Raw genomic sequence first — 24965 nt, forward strand, 5'->3', positions numbered from 1 at the left:
CCCCCCCCCCCCCCCCCGAGTGCAAAAATTTTTGTGCCCCGGGCCTCTAGTCTATACATAAAAGCCTAAGCAACCGGAATGACTGGTTGCTATGACGTGCACTGACCACCAGGTGGCGGCAGACGCTTGCAGGAGCTGCCCCCTGGTGGTCAGTGTGCTCCCACAGCCAACCTCCCCCACCAGCCAACCTCCCACAGTCCCTCCCCCTGGCCCCTGGGCTGGGACGGAGAACCAGAGGTGGGTGCGGCCAACCTCCCATGTCCTTCCCCCCGGCCTGCTGCCCGCCCGCCGCGGTGGCAGCTCGGTGGTGAGGGAAGGGGGGAGGGGGGGAGGCGGGAATCGCACAGTGGTGGGGCACCGACAATGGCAGCATTGGTGTCCAGCATCTGTTCCTTCAGTGCCCGACCCAGCAACCGTTGCCTCTTCTCCGGCCCAGCCCTGATCGGCCTAGCCCCAATCGGCCCTGATTACTGGCCAGGCCTAGGGACTCCACTTGTGCACAAATTTCGTGGACCGGGCCTCTAGTAGCATATAAATATCTTTAAAACACTCCCTTGACCCAACATATTTCAACTGCTACTGCCCCATTTTCTACTTTTTTTTTTACATTAAAGACAGATAATTATCTCTATTTATTGACTCCACTTCCAAGATTCTATTCTCTTACTCAGACTAAACTCTAAAGCCTAATAACAGGATAGCCTGGCCTCCCACTGCACCCTTGTCCTCCTCTCCCCTTATTTAGCTCCTGTTACACTGGCTTCCCGACTGTGCCTCCTACTCATTTCTAATGGGAATAATTCCAAATGCTCCGTGTCAATTCTTTCTTTAGTTAAAACTCTTCATTTCAACATAATAAACAAAGCTCTAAGGAACTTCATTCAGATGGCCTATTTTCTTACCTTAACTGGAGAGCGTGTCATCATCTCCCCAGATCCTCGTGGGAATATTCGTGCTTGAGCAATCATTTCCAACACACTAGTTTTCCCAGCACTCTGATCTCCAACTACAACAACCTTACGGCAAAAACAATAACATTTATTTATATTATTCAATACCAACTTATATTTAAACATACTTGAAATGCCGCCAAGATTTTTTTAGTCTTTTCAAGTATCTACAGTTAAATGATTTAACATGAATCGGACCCATTTACTAGTATAGTCAAAATTTTATTAAAAACTTGTGTTAATTTAAACCACTATTTCTAAAACCAGATCATTCAAGTTCCACAAGTCTTTCTCATAGCTAGTTTACTCTTTACAAAGACATTTTCAATTCTATCAGGTTAAATTTCACTCATGTGCTGAATTTAACCCATTGTTCAGTTACTTTAATATAATGGATATTATGAATATGTAATGCCAAATATGTAACAGCCTTCCTTTGTTATAGATAAATGTAAGTCGACCAATGGATCAAAGTACTCAAATAACATTCAATACTTAAAAAATCATCTATAACTCATAATATTATATAAAAAAGTATATGTCTCTGGTTTAATTTGTATGTATATGTATATATGAATGTGTATGTATTGTGTGTGTGTACATACACAACTTTTTTAAAACCTAAATTTTTGCTAAGGGTCCATTTCACTATGTATTAAGTTTTCACTTACCCTTGGCAAATGATCTTGTGTATTATAACTGGCATCATAATCAGATAGAACATCAAGAACTTCAGAATACATGTCAATCAAAGATTTCTACAAAAGTAAAAAAATTGTATTAATTAAATAGTGAAAACATTTTAAAAAATACCATAGACGTGTCAAGAGGAAAAAAAAGCTGATAAATTCATAATGTTTTTCCATAATCATGGTATTGTTTTTTTCTAATTATGCAAATACATAGTCATAGTAAAACAGTATATAATAAAATTTCATTTCTTCTTATCTAATTTATCCAATTTATTTTATTTAGAGATACACTGATAATTAAAGTACATTAATTTAGGATTTCCTAACTTTCTAACTAAATGATAAAAGAGGGAAGTTTTTATTTAATATTGAAGAGTTAATATTAAATGCCCAACAAAGAAAACCATTAATAGCATAAAGGCCAAATAAGGTGCTAGATGACCAACTGAAAGGAAATCATCTTCTACCAAATTTGGTGTGTCAGATATAGAGATAGAGATAGAAATAGATAGGAGGTGGGGGGCGGGGAAAGAAAGACTGAAAAGAAGGTTAAAGTGGAGAAAGAATGACCAAAAAGATTGTTAAGCCAGCAAGCATGATTAAGTATACTTTGACAACTGCACAGCTAATAAGTGAGAGCACCAGGGGCAGACATCCTGTATTGTTTCTCTCTGTAAGTGAAAACAGTACCTGACAAATAACAAGATTCAAGTAAATATTTGATGAATAAATGAACAAATACACTGGCTGGGAAAAAAGGTCTGCTATCAAGCATTTAATAATTAAAGGTAAGTTTTAACCCTACAGTAGAAACAACATAAGGGCCTACAGTTCCCTTCATCTCTTAACAGCTAGAAATAATAAATGTGAAGCAACTGCTATCCCTCCACTAAGAAATAAACAAAAAATTCTTTAAATTTTCATTGACATTTTATTCTATGACAGAATATACTTTTTCTGACATAAACTTTCAAAATATATTAACACTTGGACATAACTTTTCTCAATTGCTGTGTGTAACCTGTAAATAAAGCCATGCTATTTATTTGTTTTATACAATCCTGATTTAGAGCAGAACTACTAATACATGTTGCTTAAACTACAATTACATATCTTTGGACCATGGTACCAAATGTCTGTGCCATGACTTATTGCAGTTTTGCTACACCCAAATTCAGTTTATTTATAGGGGATACAAGTTAGAAGAATTACTCCAATTTAATTTAATACATACAACTTGGTTTAGTGGGAAATAAGATTTACTTTATTGATAATGGTAATTACCAATATGCTGATAACAATACCAGCATATGCTTTTTCAAAAATTCTTTAAAATGCCTAAGGAACTTTCCAGAAGAAAATGTTAACTTTCTTAAAACTGAAGAAAGTAGCCTAATCATTCACAATCATTCACTGGAAACATAAGTAAGGCAATGATGATAAGTCATATATAAATATCCATCAACTCAGAATTCTGGTTTTATCGCCATAGAAACGAAATAGGCCTAAAGATATACTAGGTATTTCAGAAAAATAAACTGATTCATGAGAAATGGCTGGTAAAAGTATGAAGATTTTATGGGCATAGTTTAAAATCAATGTCTGGAAACTACACTTTATAAAATGTGCTAATATAGGAAGAGAACTTCCTATCCCTGAAGGATAGCAGGTGACAAAGGAGGATAGAACACATATGGTTATGGTCCCTTACACACTAGTATTGATGAACACGCAAAGTTCTGAGAACCAACAAATTAAGATAAAATTAAAATACCTTAAGCTTTCTATGATGGATGCCTTTGTCATCTTTCTGCAACAATAATTTTCTCAGTTCTTTGTTCTCCTTTTCCAACCGTTCCAAGATTCTCTGGTACTTTAACTGAAACAAAATAATACCATAACTACATTAGAAAAAGATGGGTTAATAACATTAAGTCTAAATTAAAGGCTTCCAAAATCCTGAAGTCATATCTCCTGACTATTCAAAATAAATTATTTCATTTAAAAAGCTCCTATGAAAATGTTGAGAGAATAAATTATGAAAATCTCAAACAATAAATTTCATTATAGTTTTCTATTATAATTTGGCATTTTATTTGAAAAATTCTTTGGTATTTACAATGAAGAAATTAAATTATTTAAAAATGTAAGCATTTAAAGAAGCCAGTCCTTAAGTACATTCCATGAAGCAATATTTCCTATCACATCAAAAATTTTTAAGTCTTCATTATAGGGACAATTTGGCAAAAATTCAAATTCTTCCCATTCCCCATATTATTTTGTGTTTTAATTGAAATGATATCCTATATAATAAAAGCCTAATATGCTAAGTGTCCAGTCATCTGTTCAACCAAAGCATAATATGCTAATGATATGCTAAGGATGCTCAACCACTCGCTATGACGTGCACTGACAACCAGGGGGCAGACAGTTGACCAGTCGACCAGTTGCAATGATGTGCACTGACCACCAGGAGGCAGACAGTCGACCAGTTAACCAGTCGCTATGATGTGCACTGACCATCAGGGGGCAGACGCTCCAATCCATAGGTTAGCTTGCTGCTGGAGTCCGGCCGATTGGGACTGAGCGCGATGGACTCAACACGCCCAGGAGCCCTTCCGCGGGCCCTCCCAGGCTGGCCAACCTCCCGTGTCCCTCCCCGGCCCCGATCGTGCACCAGTGGGGTCCCTCTGCCTATCCTGCACCCTCTCGCAATCTGGGACCCCTCAGGGGATGTTGGAGAGCCGGTTTCAGCCATCCTAGGCCAGGCCCAGGGACCCCACTGGTGTATGAATTCGTGCACCAGGCCTCTAGTAAAATAATAATAGTTAACAGTGCCTGAGCATGCATTATGTGATAAGCCCTTTAGTTAATGTTGCACCTGCATTAATTTCCTTAAGCCTTCACGTCAGGCAAAGGCTAAACAGGTCAGGAATCTAAGATTAGGGATACTTGGTAGCCTATCCAAGGTCAGAGTTTTGAGTATATAGAAAGGTATGAGTCAAAGGCTCAAACTCTTCCAACTTCTGATAAGTTTCTGTGGTCAGAGATTACACATTAATTTTTAAAATACTGATATAAAAACAGATTTTAAGAAGACAAAGCATTTAGACAGGTTGTTTTGTCAAAAGTAAATGCTTGGCTACATACTCTTCTTAAATAATTGTGATCCTTTTCTAACTGGTCCTCTCAGTTTTTACAGTATAATTTCTTCTCTAAGCATTACAAGGTTTGAAAAACTATTAAGAATTACTCAATCCTACAACCTACAATCTATAATATCATGCCTTTTATAATGGAAAATATCTCTTAGAATATTTTTTAAGTTGTAGTCAATCTTCCAAGAACATAGTAAATAACAGGAACTCATGGTTCACTCCTCAAAGAATGTCCACAGTAAGCCAAATTAAAGAAAAACATAATATTTAGTTCAACTATGTAGTATGAAACAGGTAGAACCATGCCGGAAGCCAGTCCATCCCATAGGTTACATTCCACTATAAACATTTTTTATAGAATTATTCATTTATATGTAGTAATAGTCTATAATAGTATCCTATATAATAAAATCCTAATATGCAAATTGTCCCCTCAACCGGGAGTTAGACAGCTCACTATGACATGCTCTGACCACCAGGGGGCGGCATGGAACATGGCAGGTGTCAGTGACCTGTTACTGGCAGAAGGCGGCATTGGAGGCACTGCCGGCCCCAATGGGCCCAGATGAGAGCGGGACCTCGGCGGGATGATGGAGGTGAGTGGGCGGTGCCAGGCCAAGGCGGGTGTGAGCAGAGGCCCAATTACCACACTGATCGCTCTGCAGACAGTGACCAGTGGCCAGCCTTTTATTATATAGGATAAGAAAAAGTCCTTGGCTCTTCTTACACATCAGAATTACCTGGGTATGTAGAAGTTCTTCTTGAAGTTGGTCAATTTTCTCTTTGTCTGTCACCTAAATGTTTAAAAGAAATTCATTTTGAATAGAATTAGGTTTATATACGATGCACTATAAGTTAAACGTTTTTTTTTAAGTATTTTAAGAGTAAAAACTGATTTTATATGCATAATCAAAGCAATTTTAAATCAAATGATATTTAAGAGAGTAAAAAACAATTATATTCATCAATAAGAAGAGCTCATTAAATTTCATAATAAATAAAAACCTTAAAAAGCAATCATTTCCTGTTGCCATTCTAGTCATTTCTTATGAATGGCTTGTTAGAAAAATTAGACATATATGGTTACTATGTTCTTCACAGCTTGTTTTGTGCTCAAGCACAGGCACTTGGATACATGGAGAAATAAAGCATTGACAGCCCTACAGAAAAGTGTTTTGGGAAGTCAGATACATATTATCATTTACAGGTACTGAAAAAGTTCATTGATCATAGTGTATATTTTAAGCAAAATTATCCATTTCCATTCTGTAAATAGGGAAGTATTTAACAAATGCAAAGAACAACTTGCATTTTCAGAGCTATAAGTGGAGCCAGATGATTGTTTTTAAATTTAGTTCTAGTGCAAGATCTGTTAACACATAATATAGCAAATGCATCAGTAGCAATGAAGTCAAGTAAAGCAACTAAAATTAATTTGGACATAAAACAAAAGTAGGACAAGATCCACAGGTATTGCAGAAACTACTTCAAATTGTTATTAATATTAATAGTTCTAAAGTAAAATATCCAAAAACGACAAAGAACTTTATTGTGTAACAGGCTTTAAAGTTGTCACAATACAATTCTAAATATCAAACACAATGATTAATTTTAATCAAAATGATGTCACTTATGACAAATCCACGTAACTGTGTTTTGACTCCTTGGTGAGGTACAGAGTTGTTATTCTCAGTCTTTCAAAATAACTGTCTAATTTCTGATCATCAAAATTTGCAAACATGAATTTATTTCATAGGACACAAAAATCTGGTTAAAATTCATGTAAATCCTTGTTATTCATTGGCTATTTAAGCAATCAAGACATCATGATAGCAAATGTATATGAACAAATTTTAAATGATTTGTTCAAGAAGGCATTAATAATTCTAATCCATGCAATAAAGTTAATTTGAGATTTTAATTCCTATTCCCAAATACTTTCTCAAAGTTTTCCCCAAATACTTCTTTTAAATAAAAATGACGCCCAACCGGCATGGCTCAGTGGTTGAGCATGGAACTATGAACAAGGAGGTCACGGTTCAATTCCTGGTCAGGGCACATGCCTGGGTTGTGGTCTCGATCCCCAGTGAGGGGCATGCAGGAGGCAGCCCATCAATGATTCTCTCTCATCACTGATGTTTCTATATCTCTCTCCCTCTCCTTTCCTCTCTGCAATCAATTAAAAATATTTTTTTATAAATGTCAATGCTTGTTAGAACAGGTACATATTTTTTCCTTAAAAGCCTATGCCTAAAAATCTCTATGTTTTAGTAATTAGAAAAAAGATAATATAAAGCAAACTTTTTTGTTGTTTTCTCATTCCTGTATAGCAAGGAGAGACTCGTGGATAGAAACTCTTTTCATTTGACTGTGTGTTTGTGTAGCATGGGCAAGAATTATTAATAGTCTCCTAAAATGTGAGGAAACAAGAAAGCTGGAGAGGAGCCCATAACCCAAAGAACAAAATATTGAAGGCCAAAGGAGAAATAAATAATTCCACATTTCGATCATAAGGCATGCCATCACACTGTAACAATGTGGTCATAAAAATTTTTTTATGCAGATTAAATTCCCAATTCATTTTAAAAGGTACTTTGATTTATTTTGTTCCATTAAATATTCATCCAACTGCAGCTAAATTAGTATGAAATATATAAACAGTATTAGTATAAACTGTTTTAGTTTGAATGTGAATATTTAATGAATTCATGCAATATATCCTAAATTAAATAGAAAATTCAACATTACTCTACACAATGGGGCAATAACTAAGAAACCAATACAATTACACCAAAAAGTTAGACTGTTTATTATAAGCCAGAGGCTTAAAAGGTTATCTTAGTAATTTGGTAAAATAAAAAGGGTATACAAAAAGTTAAAATGATATAAGGTTATTAGAATATTACAAACACAATCTTTATGCTAACAGTATTTAGTATCATGACTGTTAAGATTTTTATAAATTCGTATTTTTAGGAGGATGTAGATTTATCTTTTGCCCTCTGGCATGATTGTTAGAAATAACTCATGCACCATTTTACCTTCTATCTGTTTAGCTTACTGAAATATCAAAATTAATGTTTTATTATAAGACAAGTGATGGTGGAGTCAAGAATTACACCTAATGTTTTCTAGGAAACAAGGTAAAAAAGTATTAATGAGAAGATACTTACACATATTTTCTTAAGAGACTAGCTTATTTAAGGTCTTAACTAGCAATTTGGATATATTTTATTTTGATGAACTTTACTGATAAAATTCAACTCCTTATGACAAGAATAAGTTCTTGTCCCGTTGAATATATTCAGTTTGCATTATGAAGTTAATTTACGACTCACCCTGACAGAAATGGGTATCAATGGTCTTGAAACCAGGGCTTTTCTACAATTCCAGGGCTGTGAAACTGATGGAAAGAGCGGAATCCTCCGCAGAAACAAGCTAAAGCTGAAAGACAAAAACCTTTACTAGCTCCTCACAAAACCAAGCCTGATTTTAAATTTTTAAGTATTTTTCCCTACTAAGCCATTGTGGCCATTCTGAAATACCAAAACACATATATGAAAGCCTCAAAAACGTCTTTGTATGTGTACATATTCATAGGAGGCAAAACGACCAAAGGCAGTTTTAATGTACCTTCCCCGCAGGAGCTCTTTTGCTCAGGAAATACAAGGGGAATTTTATAGCTGCTATAACTAGCATGATATAAAAAATGAAGCCTTACTTATATTTTCAAGAAGGTAAGGATGAAAGAATTATTAAAAAGCAACAAAAAGCTGTGGTTTTGTACCTTAAGTAAACATCAAATGCCTGGATTGACAGAAATCTTATGAATTAGGATTTTGATGATTATGGTGAATGGCTGAAAAGTCATCTGTGTACTAACTATAAGGGAAAAGTAGGGAAGATACAGTAAGGAAACTATTTTTTAGGAAAGTAGGGGGAATGATGAAGAGCGCTCTTACTACAGAAGAGTGTAAATAGTTTTAGAGTCCCATTCACTTTTACCCAAGGTAACTTCACAGTGGGCAGGGACAGCCACGATTTGGCGATCCACTGTGCAATGTAATAAAATAGATGAAGGTACAGTCCTATCAGTCACTATTCCACAAACAAGGAAAGTGAGGCATAGAAGTTATTGGATAACCCAATAAATATTTGAAATGGAATATCACAATGCCTGAAAAATGGCAAGTAGGCCTCAAATGAGCGTTAACCTTTGGCAATGTAGAAAATAATCAGTATTCACTACTAATAGCCCTTAAATCATCAGATTTAAAAAAACAAAAACCTTAAACCATATCTTAAAATCTGAAAATGGCAGATCTACAGGACTCATTTCAAGTTATTTTACCATTATGAACATTTAAGAATAACTTTTAACTAGAACTATATCCATATTTCTAAACAACGTACCAGAATGGAGTAACCCCTTCCCCTTCCTTCTGTAACAAAGCTAAGGCTCAGCCTTAGCACCCAATTTGTTAGAATATTTAAATGGCACTCTCAACAGCATACAGAACAGAGAATGCTAAAGCACCATTTAAAATAAGTCTTCCTTTTTAAAAAAATAACTTATCTGTGTTGTAAGAATTACAGATATTATTTAAAAAATAGCATAAGTGTTTCTTTGGTAACATACATGCTTTAATTTAACAAAGTAGAAAAATAATTTATTTTCTACTATCTACCTAAGTTATCCATTCACTAAAAGCTAAACACATAAAATAGGTGATTCCACAGCCATGGAATTGAGAAAAGCCAGGAAGTGACACTGAAAAAATAAAGGAAACTGTGATAAGTGCTCTTAAGTGTTAACCACCAAAATGAGACAAGGTTAGTTAGCAGGAGTATTGCACTAAATCGTTATAATATTGGTTGATTCCAATACTAGAATCTACAGGAAGCTCATTATATGCATGACTGAATCTTTCTTCCTAAGATTTGTACATAATTTTAAAACTTTTCTGATATCTGACAACTAGCTGATTTCATCAGAATATAACTTTAAATCATTACATTAATTTCATCTTGAAAGTTTTTTTTAGAACATTAAGCTTGGGATCTACACTGTGGGATCATCTAACAGCCAAAAGCATATTTTTAAGGACTTCTTGATTGTACCTATAACTAAATATTTGTACAGACTTACACTGACTTTTATTAGAATCTGCTCTTTAGCAAACAGAATTAGATCTGATTTCTAATGTTCTTTCAGTGGTCCAAGATAAAACTTACTTGTGCTGACTTTATTGATGAATGTGGATAAACTTTATGCAATGAGTTTATCAACCTGAATAAGAATAACTATGCTGCCCTGGCTAGTGTTGCTCAGGGGTTAGAGCATTGGCCCTCCCACCAAAGGGGCTAGGGCCCCCGTTGGGTGCATACAGGAGGCAACCAATCGACATGTCTCTCTCACATTGCTGTATCTCTCTCTCTTCCTCTCTCCCACTCCCTCCCACACTTCCATTCTAAGAATCAATGGAAAAAATAATAACCTTTGGTGAGGATTAACCCCCACCCAAAAAAAAGAATAACTATGCCCAAAAATTAAATCAAAATTGTTTTCTTCTATAAAAAATAAAGCCATTCTCTGCTGATCCATTTCACCTAAAACAAATACATTTCATTCTTTAAATAATTTAACATGGTCATTCATAGTAATCCTTTTCATTTTAGAAATAAAAACTTGGAGAACAATTAAGTAGACAAGTTGGCTAAGAACTTAGGATGACTAAATAACTGAACCAAGTAAACCATAATTTATTATTCTTCCATGGACGCTCACAGTTAATCTAATTTTTAGAAAATATATATGTTGGGTATGTTTACCCTCTCCAGGAAAGTTACATATTTGTATTATGTAGCTTTCATAGTTTTACTTTGTCAAAAATAATTTCTCATTATTGGAGTCCATAAATGGATTAAGGCGACATGATCTTGGTAGAAATGGCTGATTAATGTGAACACATCAGTAGCCCCCTTAAACCATCCATCACCTTGCGCTTCTGTTGGGCATAGGTCGTGCTATATTGGCCAGCAGCTCTGCGTGCTTCCTCTTCATGTTCTTGAATTTGCTGTTGTAAGAGAATGAGCTCACCAAGCAGACCCTGCCATGAGTTTACAATGAGGAAAAGAGGAAAATTGGGGAGGAGAACAATGTTAAACCAAAGGGCACAAGAAAGGAACAAATGTAAGTTAGGGAGGAATGGAAAGCATGTAACAAAACAAAAAAAATGGAAACATTTATGTACCTTTAGAGCCACTATATAATTGGGCTCTGTACTACATTTCCATTTTTTTCCCCTCAGTAAAATTAGATGTCTCAGAAATATAAAACAGCATAGTTTAAAAAGTGAAAAGGAAAATGCAGTAAGTGACTGCTGAATAAAATGAACCAGATATATAATATCAATCTACAGTAAAACCCAGATTAACCGGAATGCTCAAGGAAGGTGGTATTGTAATTAACTAAATTTCTTAGTAATAGAAAACTCAAGAAAACAAATACCTCAACCTTTATTTTTAAATTGCCAATATAAGAATTAGTGTATACTTTAGACTTGATCCATATGAGAGGAAAAATGAAACAGTTCTTAAACAAGTGTTGACCGTACAGGCCTAAATCTCTTAATTCTCAACCACAATTCTCATAGGACTGAATAGAAGATACATAATTGTTTATTTACTTATTAAATTATTATTTAAGTAAATGTTTTTTCTTGCTACTGTATCTGATGTCTTCAATTAAACATTATAGCCCCTCAAAAATATTAATTTGAATTTCTGAGCATCAAGTTAATCAAGATTTTACATTAATTCACATATTCTGCATGCCTACACACAAACTTACTTGACTAAAATTTAGCACTTTTTTCTTTTTGCAAATTAAAAAATGTTTTAACTTTACACATTATCAAATAAGTAATTTGACTAAATTTTCACTTTTTATGAGCTGTTTTGCATTAAATAAAAATAGCCTCTGAGAATATAGAGTACATATCAATTACTAAAGCAAAAGCACTATAAAAGAACACAACTGACATATGGACATAATATAATAATTATAAAAATTTAAATAAAACAAACTCAGTTTGGCCCTATGTACAAAATAATCACCATTTCTATGTTTAAAATTTATTCCATTTAATAATCCTGAAATGTTAATCTGGTGCAGTTTTTTTACCACAATGTATTCATATGTGGCATGATATTAAAAATACATGTCATTTTCTATACACCATTTTTAATTTCTGTCCTATTAGATAATTGATCTTGAGAAATGTGGGAGAAAAGACAAACTAAGAGTTGACAATGTTACAAGCCTAATATTTTCTCAATTATAAACCCTAAAAAGACTAAATTCCAATGAATGAGATCAGGGATTTGCATACGAATAGTGCTCTGGCTCGTTATTTACCAGATTATAAAAATAAAAGGAATTAGGGAAACTAATACTTGTTAAAATAATCTAAATTAGGAGTTTCATATAGCTTCAGAGCTTTTTAAAATAACTATCAAAATTATTTGATTTTATCTAATGCAATTAGAAAGTCTCTTAAAATGAAATACATTCAAATTTTAATTAGCAGACTCATCCAGAGGCTTTATAATTCAGTTTACTCATATAATCCAAAGACTTCTAAAAATAAAAAAAGTTTTTCAGAGAAGAAATGGGTAGGGGATGGTTGCAGGCCAGAAGGGGTCAATGGGGAAAAAAAGAGGACAACTATAGTACTTTCAACAATAAAGATAAATTTTAAAAAATAAAAAATAATCCAGCCAGTATGGCTCAGTTGTTGAGTGTTGACCTGTGAACCTGGAGGTCATGATTCAAATCCAGGTTGGGGGCACATGCCCTGGTTGCCTCGATCCCCAGGGGGGCCATGCAGGAGGCAGCAGATTAAAGATTTTTTCTCATCATTGATGTTTCTATCACTCTCTCCCTCTCCCTTCTTCCCTGAAATCAATAAAAATATTTAAAAATAAAAAATAATAGTTATAGTAATAAAGCAATCATAAAAAATTAAGTTGCTAAGAGAGCTCTTAAAAGTTTCCATCATAAGAAAAAGAAAATCTTTGTAACTATGTATGATGATGGCTGTTAAAACTAGATTTACTGTGGTGGTCATTTTACAATATATTCTATTAATATAGAATCTTTGTGTTGTACACCTGAAACTAATATAATTTTATATGCTAATTATACCTCAATAAAAAGACAAAAAATAAAGTTAGAAAAAAAAAGAAGCAAATACAAACAAAAAAGGCATATTAAATTAAGGGAAACTATTAGAATATAATTTGGGGGATATTTATTTTGTTTAATTCTTAGTTTTAATACATAAAGCTATAATCATTGCCAATAATAATGGCACTGGCTGACTTATACAATAAATCAAAGGATGAAACTAGTTGATATTTCTGTATGAGAAGAAAAAAATAAAAGTGGTAACATAACTGAAATGTCAACATTTGTTTCCAAATTTAATATAAAATGTATTTATAAAAATGTTATCTATAAAGATATATCTTTTAAATAAATTATTTTATGGTCATTGATAAGTCTGGCAAAGAAAGACAAAGCCAATTCACTACCCTCATCATTCCCATAATTTTTTTTAGGCATGTTTTCAATGTTTTGTGTCATTGCTTTTCATCAAGCAGAAAGATCCAACTTATTTTATTCCAAATCCAACTTACTTTTATTCATTTTGTCATTTATTATAGTTACTTCTTCTAATCATGCAAGTCTTTAGATTTCTCAAAACAATTTCCTTTTAAAGGGAATTCCCATGTTGGCTTATACAGTAGTGTACCTGTGCTTTAACTAACATACCGATCAGTATTCTAATTTATACAATGCCAAAGCAGTGATAAAATATTCCACATTTCTTAACTGCTGGTCTATCAGGCACACAATTCTTTTTTATTTATAGCTTAAACACCCCTCCTTATTTCATTGCTTATATTTATATATAAATTATATGGTAAATACTCTAATTTCTATTACATTACAAGGAAACACCCTCCTTCTAGTGACACTTCACTTTCCTTCCAAGTCTGTTACTGAAGGAAGCACTGTTATGTGAATATAGTTGAAATTAACTGTTACCTCCTGAAAAAAGTAGGAAAAAACAAGAATTAGACACAGAAAAAGCTATTTACACTATGCTAGAGGACTAAAGGATGTTACCCTTATCCAATTTTAGGCACTAAATCTCACCCTAAATACCAAGTGATAGAGTATACAGCTTCTAAGTTAAGGCCATGTGGAATAGGAAGGGCAAGAAATGTGTGCATCCACTGTGCAAGACACACTTCTTCAATGGACAAAACACATTTTTTCAATAAATATTTTCCCTAGCTCAGACATTTTTCTCTCAAGAAATAGTACATATTTTTAACTGATACATATTACATATAAAATATATTGTTATACATATTAATAAAATTAGTGTAAACTACAGGTGATATACTCTCTAAACACCTAGCTATGTCAATGTGACACTATAGTTCTCACAGTCTCATTTCATGTACAGTGTTCTGTTTTTTGAAAAAAATTATGTCAGATCAAGAAAATCAGTGATAATTCCAGAAACCAAAATATCAACTGAAAATGCTGCAAAAACCTAAAAGTAGATGAGTTTGGTAGAAAGTTTTAAATAATCTTGAAATTATAATTCATTCATATGTGAGTACATTTAAAATACCATATTTTTATTTAAAAATGTATTGCCAAACAGGGCCCCTACCCTATTTGTTTTTATACATAGCATCTAGAATAATGTCTGCCATGTTGCATGTGTTCAAGCTAGCACCTAGAGTAGGACTTGACACATCTGTTGCTTAAATGAATCAAATTACAACCTACTTTTACCTAATACTGCATACAAAGTTTCCAGCATAAAATCCCAATTGGTTTACTAAAAAATGCCTATTCTGTAAATAAACTACACATCAACCCTACAACCCATTTTCCCCAATCCTCAGAACAAACTCCACAGAGATTAAGAAAAGGGGGAAAAATTAATCAAATAATGTAAATATGCTATTTACTTATGTACTAAAAGATAAGAGAACAATGATTATAGTCATCATCATCATTACCATTTAACCAAACGTAAGTTGCAAGTTTCCTAACTTTGTAGTTACTTGATGGTGCTGGTTGTGAGAATTTCATTTTATTAGCACATTTGTTACATAAGGAATCCCAGAAATGTAAGTAGTCCTTAGGCAACACTGCTTTGTTACAATTCAATACTATATGTACTAATGTACTACCTAACATTCCTGTATTCCTCAATAGCTGCCACATATTGAAGGCCAAGAGAAATTCACAGGTAATCAGCAAGAAGACATATTACATAAAATCTTTAGTCCCATTCTTGTTGGCATCAAATTTATTACTGTAAATTAGCCTCTCTTCTACTGAGTTTAAATCAATCAACTGATTTTGCTAAGAGCTCAGCACTATCCTAGGTGAGATTCTGTGGTAGAAATATTCCATAAATAGTAAGAATGCAAACCAAAATAGATAGTGTTACATATGACAAGTGGTCTAAACATTAAGAGTATAATTAATGGAACTAAAATGATTATAGAGGCCTTAATGAACGTAATAACTGAACTTGGCTTTAATGATGAGTAATTAGCCAAAGGAAAGGAAAGAGCTATTTCAGCTCGGAGGTACAACATAAGCCACATAAATAAGAAATAAAGTAACATATGGAAAGGAAAAGCAGTAATGTATTACTGTTTAATAATTATACTTAAAACAGTAATACCACTTTTCATGATTTAGACTTTTAAAAGGTCCTCTAAATATTTTCTATAAATTATAATTGTGTTTATAATCTTCAGAATGACCATATTCCTTATTTCTACAATATTTTTATGACCAATCAGAAATGATAGAACAAAACAACAGATAATAAAATGTCTCATTTAGCAAATTTTCACTAGAACACAACAATCTTACTGAATCTAAAAAGTAGACACACTAAGACTAAGTAGTCTTGTCACCCATTATGTATTATGAGCAATATACAGAAATCTACCGATAAATTAACTCATTCAAACAGGCTCACCACTCTAATTTCTATTTTGTTTTCAGGTAGTTCTAAAGGTCTCCAAGTCTCAAAAATATTATTCCGCTCACTCCAAGGGCTCTTTGTAATATTTTAAAGAGGACACAAGTTTTAAAATTTTTGATTAATAAAAAGCGTTTATTGAAAAGTGGTTTCAGTATTTTCCATTTTTTTTATTTATCAAAGATACATATCAGCACTTTTCATCAACATAACATAAATAACTACTGTCCACAAACTGAATGAAAATAAACCCAGGCAAAATCAAAGAAACCTGATGTCTAGTTAGCCCATACATTGTTATGTGCAAAGATATGCTTTCTGTCGACTTTTTGAAGACCTCCATTACAACTTTCCAGAACACCTAAAGTCTAGTGACCCCAGACTGGGAACTACAGGTAATCACTACATGTTGTCCATTCTGTCTGACTCAAGTCAAACAATCTGACATCTGTGTTCCCTCAACTCCCCGTCACTTTCTTGTCAGTTGACTTTGAAAGGTCCTAACTGTTCCTCTACTTGCCAGCATTTCTCCAGATGTTTCTCCTATTAGAAAGCACAAATCTTTTTTTTTAGTTTAAGCTATAGAAATGTTTTCAATTTATTACTACTATTTTAAAAAATCTGATGCACATTTTCTTCTACATTTCTAGTAGAAGTCTAGCCAGAAACTTAGGTATAAACAAGACAACCATTAAACTATGGCCAAACCCTGAATACCATTTTAAATCTGGAGCTCTCTGACACCAGACCAAACCAATTAAAACAGGTATCAGCTAAACTCTGTATCTATCCTACCACCTTTTACATAAGGAATCATTGCCCAAATTTTCAAACTTGATGTTTTAGAGTAATTTCTAAAAAGGTCTAAGCTAAGGTCTCTCCTTCATTACCTTAAATCATCGATTTGTAGCCAGGTCTCTTAAAATCAGTTTTTCTACACCTTGTCTGAACAGTTGATTATTCTCAAGTATCACAGGTAACCGTCAAGCCTTAAAACCATAATGCTGCATATTAATAGAATTAAAACCACTATATTAGAGGCTAAAACTGCATTTTCTGTAATTTTTATAATAGCATTTGCTATCATTTTATTTAGCAAAGCAGTTTAATTCCAACTTCAGATTTAGTATTTACAACAGCTGAAAATAACTGGTGAGTTTTTGAGTGGGCAAGATAATCACCATAAATTAAGAGATCCATATTCTTGCTTCTTCTATGTTGTAGAGCTCCTGATCTTTTATTGATTATTCATTTATCACTGTAGTAGGATTTTAAGGGAATTATCTGAGTTAGGCCCTATAGCAGGTTTCTCATTCACCAAAGCAATCCTAGGCTATATCAGAGAAAAGCAGAGATACAGATATCCACTAACTAACCGAGGCCCGTGGTCGGCAAACTGCGGCTCGCGAGCCACATGTAGCTCTGTGGGCCCTTGTGTGTGGCTCTTCCTAAGCCTTAGGAGTACCCTAATTAAGTTAATAACAATGTACCTACCTATATAGTTTAAGTTTAAAAAATTTGGCTCTCAAAAGAAATTTCAACCGTTGTACTGTTGATATTTGGCTCTGTTGACTAATGAGTTTGCCAATCACTGAGTCCTAGGCAACAAGAAATCTTGTCACTCAAAAACACACTATCATATCAGAGGTTCCTTCTCCCCAATTAAATTAGCTCCTCTCTAGTAGGTCTACCTGTATTAAGGGCCAAGGCCTTGGCTCAAAATAAGCTGCACATAATTGGCTAATTTCAATTCAATTTTTTTCTCCCCAGTAGTATGAATAGTTAAGCAGGGGTCCTCAAACTACAGCCCGCGGGCCACATGCAAATACAAATATTGTATTTGTTCCCGTTTTGTTTTTTTACTTCAAAATAAGATATGTGCAGTGTGCATAGGAATTTGTTCATAGTTTTTTTTAAAACTATAGTCCGGCCCTCCAACGGTCTGAAGGACAGTGAACTGACCCCCTGTTTAAAAAGTTTGAGGACCCCTGGTTAAGGGTATCCCTTGATTATAATAAAGCCAATGAAAAAGGTATCAAAAACACCAAGTTAAAAGGCAAATGCACACGCATGGGTGCACACACACACTCAGGTATTTCAAATATTTTCTCCAAAAGATCAAGTTATAAGGCAAAAAAACCCATTTTGAAATATAATTAATACTTGGAATAGTATGTAAAAAGTTCAACGTTAAAGGAAAGGGAGAGTGATAGAAACGTAGAAATTTCCTTCCTGCTTCTCAAATAAACATAAAATAATTTATTTTTCAATGTATTAAAACCATAACCTTCAGTATAAAAGCTACATAGTCCATATTTAATTTTAAAATGTTCACAGAGTATTTTTCCCAGATATCTATCTGCCTCAACATACATTTTTTTAATAGCCAAGGAATCAGTTATCTTACCAATTCCAAAATATAAAAAAAGACTAAGAAAATGTAAGGTTAACATATGCATATAAATACAAAGAAACGTTATTCTACATAAGCAATTTTCTAAAACTTTCATATGGATTTTGTTAATATGTTTTGAAATCGACAAACCCTAAATAGCCCCATACATACATAATTTTGCTGACTATCAATATAACAGAATTTATTCCCTACTAAAACCTGCTTCCTACTACCTTATTATTTCCCCTAAGTGTATGACATAAAACACTGGTCCCTAGCCCTAGCTGGTTTGGCTCAGTGAATAGAGCGTCAGCCTGTGTACTGAAGGGTCACAGGTTTGTTTCTGGTCAAGGGTACGTACCTGGGTTGCAGAATCGAACCCTGGCCCAGGTTGTGCGAGAGGCAACCAATTGATGTGTCTCTCTCACATCAATGTTTCTCTTTCTGTTTCTCCCCCTCCTTTTCACTCTCTCTAAAAATCAATGGAAAAATATCCTCAGGTGAGGATTAACAAAAAAAAAAAAAGAAGCACACATTGTTCCCTAGAAGATATTTTGTGGAAAAGGGTTCTGCTGCTAAATAAATCTGGAAAACCCTGCACACTCAGACATCTGGAGCTGCACAAAGGACAGGAGTCCATTAAGATCAGAGAAATCAAGGAAAAAGAAAAAAAACCTGCTTGTTTCTTTTTTATTTATATCAGCTTCTCCCACTAATGTATAACAACAAAGCCTTTTGTTAGGTTGAAGCTAATATTTCACAGAACGTATTTGAAAGAAATAGGCTTCTCCGATTACTTTTCTAAAACTGCTGTATGTACCTTGCACTTTGTACCAAGGCTAGTAATAATACTCTAGTATGGTGTTTTATATTTGCTCCTCAAATGTTACCATTTTCAAGTCTTGCAGGTAAGTTAAAACCTTTTTAAAAATCTTACAAGACTACCTACATGAAGAATTCTCTCTTATACTTACCTTTCTATAATGCTTGTCACTTTCAGGTCCATGATCTGTTGCTCTAAATGTGGTTTCTCCAGATGAACCTTCAAGATAAATACACAGTCCTTTAAATTCTCCAATGATGTCAATAATCTAAATTCCAAATTATGTTTAATTAAGAAGTCCCCATCTTCCTCTCCTTTGCCCCCCTCCACGCAGCCCCTGCCCCACCCCGGGCCTTCCCCACACTATTGTCTGTGCCCAGGGGCTTTGCCTATATGAATATATGTTCTTTGGTTAATCTCTTCCCATCCCCTCTGCACCATTCCCCTCTGAGATCTGTCATTCTGTTCTATGCATCCATGTTTCTGGACCCATTTTGTTTGTCAGTTTATTTTGTTCATTAGATTCCACATATAAGTGAGATCATGTGATTTATCTTTCTCTAACTGGTTTATTTTGCTTAGCATAATACTCTGCAGGTCCATCCATGCTGTCACAGTCAATAACAAAAAAAATATATTTTTTAAATGGTAAATGGATTTTAGAGTATCCCTTTTTTGGAAAGTTGTTTTTATTTTAAGGAAAATACTAGTAACCCATTCAAGAAAAAAAAATTTTTTTTTAATTGTAGCATGTGTTTAACCTATTTTTAAAAATACCACTGAAAATTACAATAAAAAATAAGACAGTCTTTGATAAGAAGTACTGTACATGAGTGTACTTACAGTTCAGCCATATACCAATGCCATTATGTAAAGATTACATACAATAAAAAAATAAATTTAAAATGTCACCTATGACAGGACAGATGAGACAAACTAAAATTACTTTTCATTTTAATTATCAAAAACAATCAGATCAATTTCAAGAAAATATTCTGGTATAGCAAACTCTCTTCCTAATAGCTTTTATCTTAAAATACCGATATATATTTAGGAATTTTAGTTTTACTACAAAATAATTATTTTATTATTTTGACCTGAAGAAGAATGAATTTGCCTAATACAGTTCTGGGGTTTTGAAATTCAGCATAAGCAGCATTATAAATTTGGTCTGAAATTTTATTTGCAAGTAGTTTATTAGAAGCATTTAGAAGGCATGTTAAGATCAGCAAAAATGTCTGTTTACACACCTAACAAGAGAAGTAGGTCAGAAGCTCCTATGATTTCACTAACCAATTTGTGACCTGTGAAAAATCAGCAAAAAGGGAAATAGAAATGTAAAACTTTAACAGGAATAAGCAAAGATGTCTGAGATCTCAGGTGTATATCAAGAAAGGGTAGTAATTGAGCAAATACACCAGGATTAACCTTAGTAAATTCTACTCATTATGGTCCATCATAATAAAATGTTTTAAAATCATCAAATTGACTCTAACCCATTATGAAAAGCAAGCACATAGGAAGTCTCATCTACTTGTCAAGAACAAGTGATATTTTTTCCCTCACTGTCTAAGGCCTAGCTTGTTTAAGTTGTTGCAAACTTTCATTCTGTTGGGCTAAACAAAAATTAAAATCACTGCACAACAAAACTTTGTGTTTTCAAAAAACTGTTTCATTTGTACTAAATGTTTTCATTTATAAGATAGAAATAAACAAGTGAATACACCTTTCCTCTGTGGTTCCTAACATTTTAAATGAGATCGAACATAGGTCTTTCCTTACCTGTGGTGAAAAAGTCCTTCAATAGGCTGAGGCTTTCAACAATCTTGTCAAAGTCAGGAGCCAACTTTGCAAGGTCCTCTGAATTAGGAAGGGATTTTATAATTTTCTCTGGAGGAGACACACACACACACAAATAACCTCATTCATAGTCTCAAAGTAATAATTTAACTATTAAAACATTAATAAAATTTAAATATCATCACATATAAATTTAAACTCCCATTTTCTCCCTCTATTACACCTATGGCTGCTACATATATCTGAAACAATGCGTTATTCTAATGATATTCCACAAGCCATAAAATTTAAAATAAAAGACTCACCAAACAAATGGTTTAGATGGAGACCTTCAATTTACAAGTTAAATGCCTTGAGACAGAAGCACTGTATAAACAATGTTAACAATAGATTGGAATCAGAAGTACTTTTTGGGAGGAAGTCTAAGCAAAGAGGCAAAGAATCAAAGAAAAAAGAGAAAGACATCTCTTACAGTACCTGGCCTAACTAAAAAACGTGATCACATTCCAGCTCAAGCTCAAGAACAGAATTTCCATTACTTCTCTCCCTCTTTTCATAGTCCCTGTTACCAACTGGAAATAATTAAGAGCCCAAGGGAAGCTTTTATTTTATTTGAGTTGGCTTTATTTATGAAATGGTCAAAGCATTTATTTTTGTTTAAAAACGTTCAACAATTTTGTCCAAATCTGGTACAACTTTACAGAGACTTCTGAATTAGGAAGGGCTTTTCTCATTTTCTCTGGAGAAGACCAAAACACATAAATATTCTCAAAATAAGAATATATGCCAGCTAGTATTCTAAGTACTGTAAAAGCATTAACTTGCTTACTCTTCAAAGCAACTTCACAAAATAGCTATCAGCAACCCCATTTTACATATGAGAAACTGGGGTACAAAGGTTATGTAACTAGAGACCCAAGCACACAGCAAAGAAGTGAGGGAGGCAGGGTTTAAGTCTAGGAGTTTAGGTTCAGAATCCAGGCTCTCAGACACTACACCATGGTACTGGCAAATGTATCGAGTTAAAAACCAATCCTCATGAATATTAGAAAAATAACTTGAAAGAGTACTTTTTTGCAAATACCTTTGTCAACACAGCACAATTTTATCTTTGAAGAAGTGGTGTGAATAAGTGTAGTTAGACATTAATTCCACTCCCATGCACACCTAATCTAAGAAATTAAACAGTTTCAAAAAAGAGACTGAGGAAAATAATTTAATCCAAAAAAATTTTTTAAAGATCACCATGACTTACTGACAATCACAACTATCAAATATACTTTTGTTCACCTACCTATTGTTAGAAGGGGGACAGTGGCTGACAATAGGGAGAAATTACTCTGGACACTGGCAGACTTTCAAAGAACCTCATTACCAAAAATAAAGGTAACCAAGGTATCCAATCAAAAAGAGCTAGTTAAGTGGGTTATGGTGCATCAGTTCTGGGTAACATACAAATTAAAAATGATGTTTGAGAAGGCTGATTGGCAGTATGGAAAATGCTAATAAAATGTGTTAGGTAGCAAAAGATAAGATAGCAAAGTCTATGTTCACTATGATTATAATTTTTAAAAAGGAAGCGAAAATATTAACCATATTCACAGAACTGGTACAACTAAAAGAGAATGCTCCATAAAGACAATGACAGCTTTGTTAAAGTGATGAACTAGACGCAGTGGTTCTCAACCTTCCTAATGCTGCGACCCTTTAATACAGTTCCTCATGTTGTGGTGACCCCCAACCATAAAATTATTTTTGTTGCGACTTCATAACTGTAATTTTGCTACTGTTATGAATCGTAATGTAAATATCTGATATGCAGGATGTATTTTCATTGTTCGAGACCAATAGGTTGAGAACCGCTGATAGAGGATACTTTTCTTTTCCTCATAAATTTTTCTTTGTTATTCTATTATTTTTATCATTAAAATAAAATTACTGCACATTCAACTCAAGAATTAGGAAACTATCTCAACACTAGTAGTTCTTTGTCCTATAGATATGACAAAAAAAATTTGACAATACAAACCTATATCGATATAATCATCAATTTCCCAAACAATGTCAGGCACAATCCATTTATAGTCACTTAGGTCTGGTATCATATCTTTCCACTGATCAAAAGTCTAAAAGATAAGAAAGAATGCCAATCAAATGCTCTGCATGCTGTATAAAAATGTAAGAAAAACTATTTTAATGAAAACATGCTAATCTACTAAGAGTGATACATTATGTTCAAAAGTTCTAGCAACGAAGTGGCCTCAACTCTTCTAAAAACAAATTAGCAGGTAAGCATATAACAATGTAAATGTTCCTTTTCTTTCTGCACTAAAGAAAAATGTAAAAATCCAAAATATATTCTCATTCAAACAGGTTTTATGATGTGGCTTTAAACAACACTGTGGAATAGAAGGAAGACAGACCAGGGGTCAGGACATGTTGTCTCTGGTACCAGCCAAGAAGTGGCTGCATGAATATACCACTAAGTTTCCTATCTGTGCCACTAACTGGCAAAGCTGAAAATCAAACCAAAGTGTTCTCACTCCCAGCACAGTGTTTCTTCTACTAAGCTTTTTTTTTTTTAAATCCTCACCCAAGGATATGTGGTTTTTTAAAAATTGATTTGAGAGGGAGAGAGAGAGAGAGAGAGAGAGAGAGAGAGAAACATTGATATAAGAGAGAAACATCCATCGGCTGCTTCCCATACACACCCTGACCTGGGATCCAACCAGCAACCTAGGTATGTACCCTGACTGACAATTGAACCCGCAACGCTTCCTTCGGTGAACGATGTTCCAACCAACTGAACCACACCAGCCAGAGCTCCACTGGGCCATTTTTACCTCCAATACTTGTAACTAAAATTTGGGAGGCATTTTCCTATTGCTACGCACTGGGTGGCAATAGGAAAATGCCTATTGAGATAATCCAACATAATCCTGGCGGTGTGACGGTTGGAGCATCCTCCTGTGCACCGGAAGGTCATGGGCTTGATTCTGAGTCAGGCACATACCTGGGTTGCAGTTTGATCCTGGTCAGGGCTTGTGCAGGAGGCAGTCAATAGTCAACCGTTGTATCTTTCTCACATCAATGTCTGTCTGTCTCTCTCTCTCTTCCTCCATCTCTAAGATTAATCAAGCAATAAAAATCTGGCATATAGTAGAGACACAATAAATATTTAAACATCCAATTATATTTTCTTGGTCTAAAGAAAAATTACTTATGCTATAAAACCTTAAAATAATCATGCTGAGTAATTGGGAAAGCACTAGGAAAGTTAAACTCACCTTTTTGGCTGTATAACCACCCCCAACAGCAGATCCCAGTACGAGATATCGAAGTTTTAAGAGTCTTGCAGCTAATCTTGCTGGCCAAAAATTCCTGCGGGGCTGGTAGCCATATTTAATCGGAGAAAGTTTCAATTTACGTAAAGGATGGTTAGATAGAGAGGAAAACTGATGAAATGATGTCCTGAATTGGGTTCTTTGAAGCTTTGAAGTAGGATGATGTGAATGGTAAATACTTCGTGAAATCAGATGCACTTTTTGTAGTGGCAGGCTTCCTTTTATTCCAGAGCTATGTCTCACTAAGGATTGGCAGACTTCACTGAAAGAAAAATGGGTATGGGAGAAAGATCAGACAGGGTAACAATGCAAAGGGAATGAGATAAAAAGAACAATATACAAAAGGGAAAACACACACGCGTACACAAGCACATATGGCCAAACATCATGTGAGGAAACTATGAGATGATGGCTGTCTATAAACCAGTTCCTCATGTTGTGGTGACCCCCAATTTCATTGTTACAGATTGAACATAATTAAAGCATAGTGATTAATCACAAAAATATGTAATTATATATGTGTTTTCCGATGGTCTTAGGCGACCCCTGTGAAAGGGTCATTCGACCTCCAAAGGTGTCGCCACCCACAGGTTGAGAACCGCTGCCCTAGAGAATCCCTATTTCAAACTTTCTTTCTCCTGCCTTTTAAGCAATCAAAAGTCAAGTCTCTCTCACCTTAAAGGAGGGGGAAAAAGGACCCCATTTCATTT

The 24965-nt window shown here is 34.2% G+C and overlaps 1 protein-coding gene across 7 annotated transcripts in view; it reads right to left on the minus strand.

Annotated features, from left to right (window-relative positions):
• The window catches only part of OPA1 (optic atrophy 1 (autosomal dominant)), a 98426-nt gene that overhangs the window by 66996 nt on the left and 6465 nt on the right, over nt 1-24965 (minus strand). For 2 of the 7 annotated variants that reach the window (XM_005873199.2, XM_014545319.1), the window contains exons 2-11: nt 24199-24517; nt 22941-23037; nt 20894-21001; nt 20362-20415; nt 19263-19330; nt 10800-10910; nt 5541-5594; nt 3417-3521; nt 1622-1708; nt 903-1016 (exon numbers count right to left, since the gene is read on the minus strand). In XM_005873199.2, coding sequence (XP_005873261.1) covers nt 903-1016; nt 1622-1708; nt 3417-3521; nt 5541-5594; nt 10800-10910; nt 19263-19330; nt 20362-20415; nt 20894-21001; nt 22941-23037; nt 24199-24517 — 1117 coding nt within the window. Of the gene's footprint in view, nt 1-902; nt 1017-1621; nt 1709-3416; nt 3522-5540; nt 5595-8138; nt 8245-10799; nt 10911-19262; nt 19331-20361; nt 20416-20893; nt 21002-22940; nt 23038-24198; nt 24518-24965 lie in introns of those variants that run through there. The other 5 variants (XM_005873201.2, XM_005873200.2, XM_005873202.2 and 2 more) reach the window with 5 other exon arrangements.

Source organism: Myotis brandtii, unplaced genomic scaffold (assembly GCF_000412655.1).
Source record: "Myotis brandtii unplaced genomic scaffold, ASM41265v1 scaffold4, whole genome shotgun sequence".
NCBI lineage: Eukaryota > Metazoa > Chordata > Mammalia > Chiroptera > Vespertilionidae > Myotis > Myotis brandtii.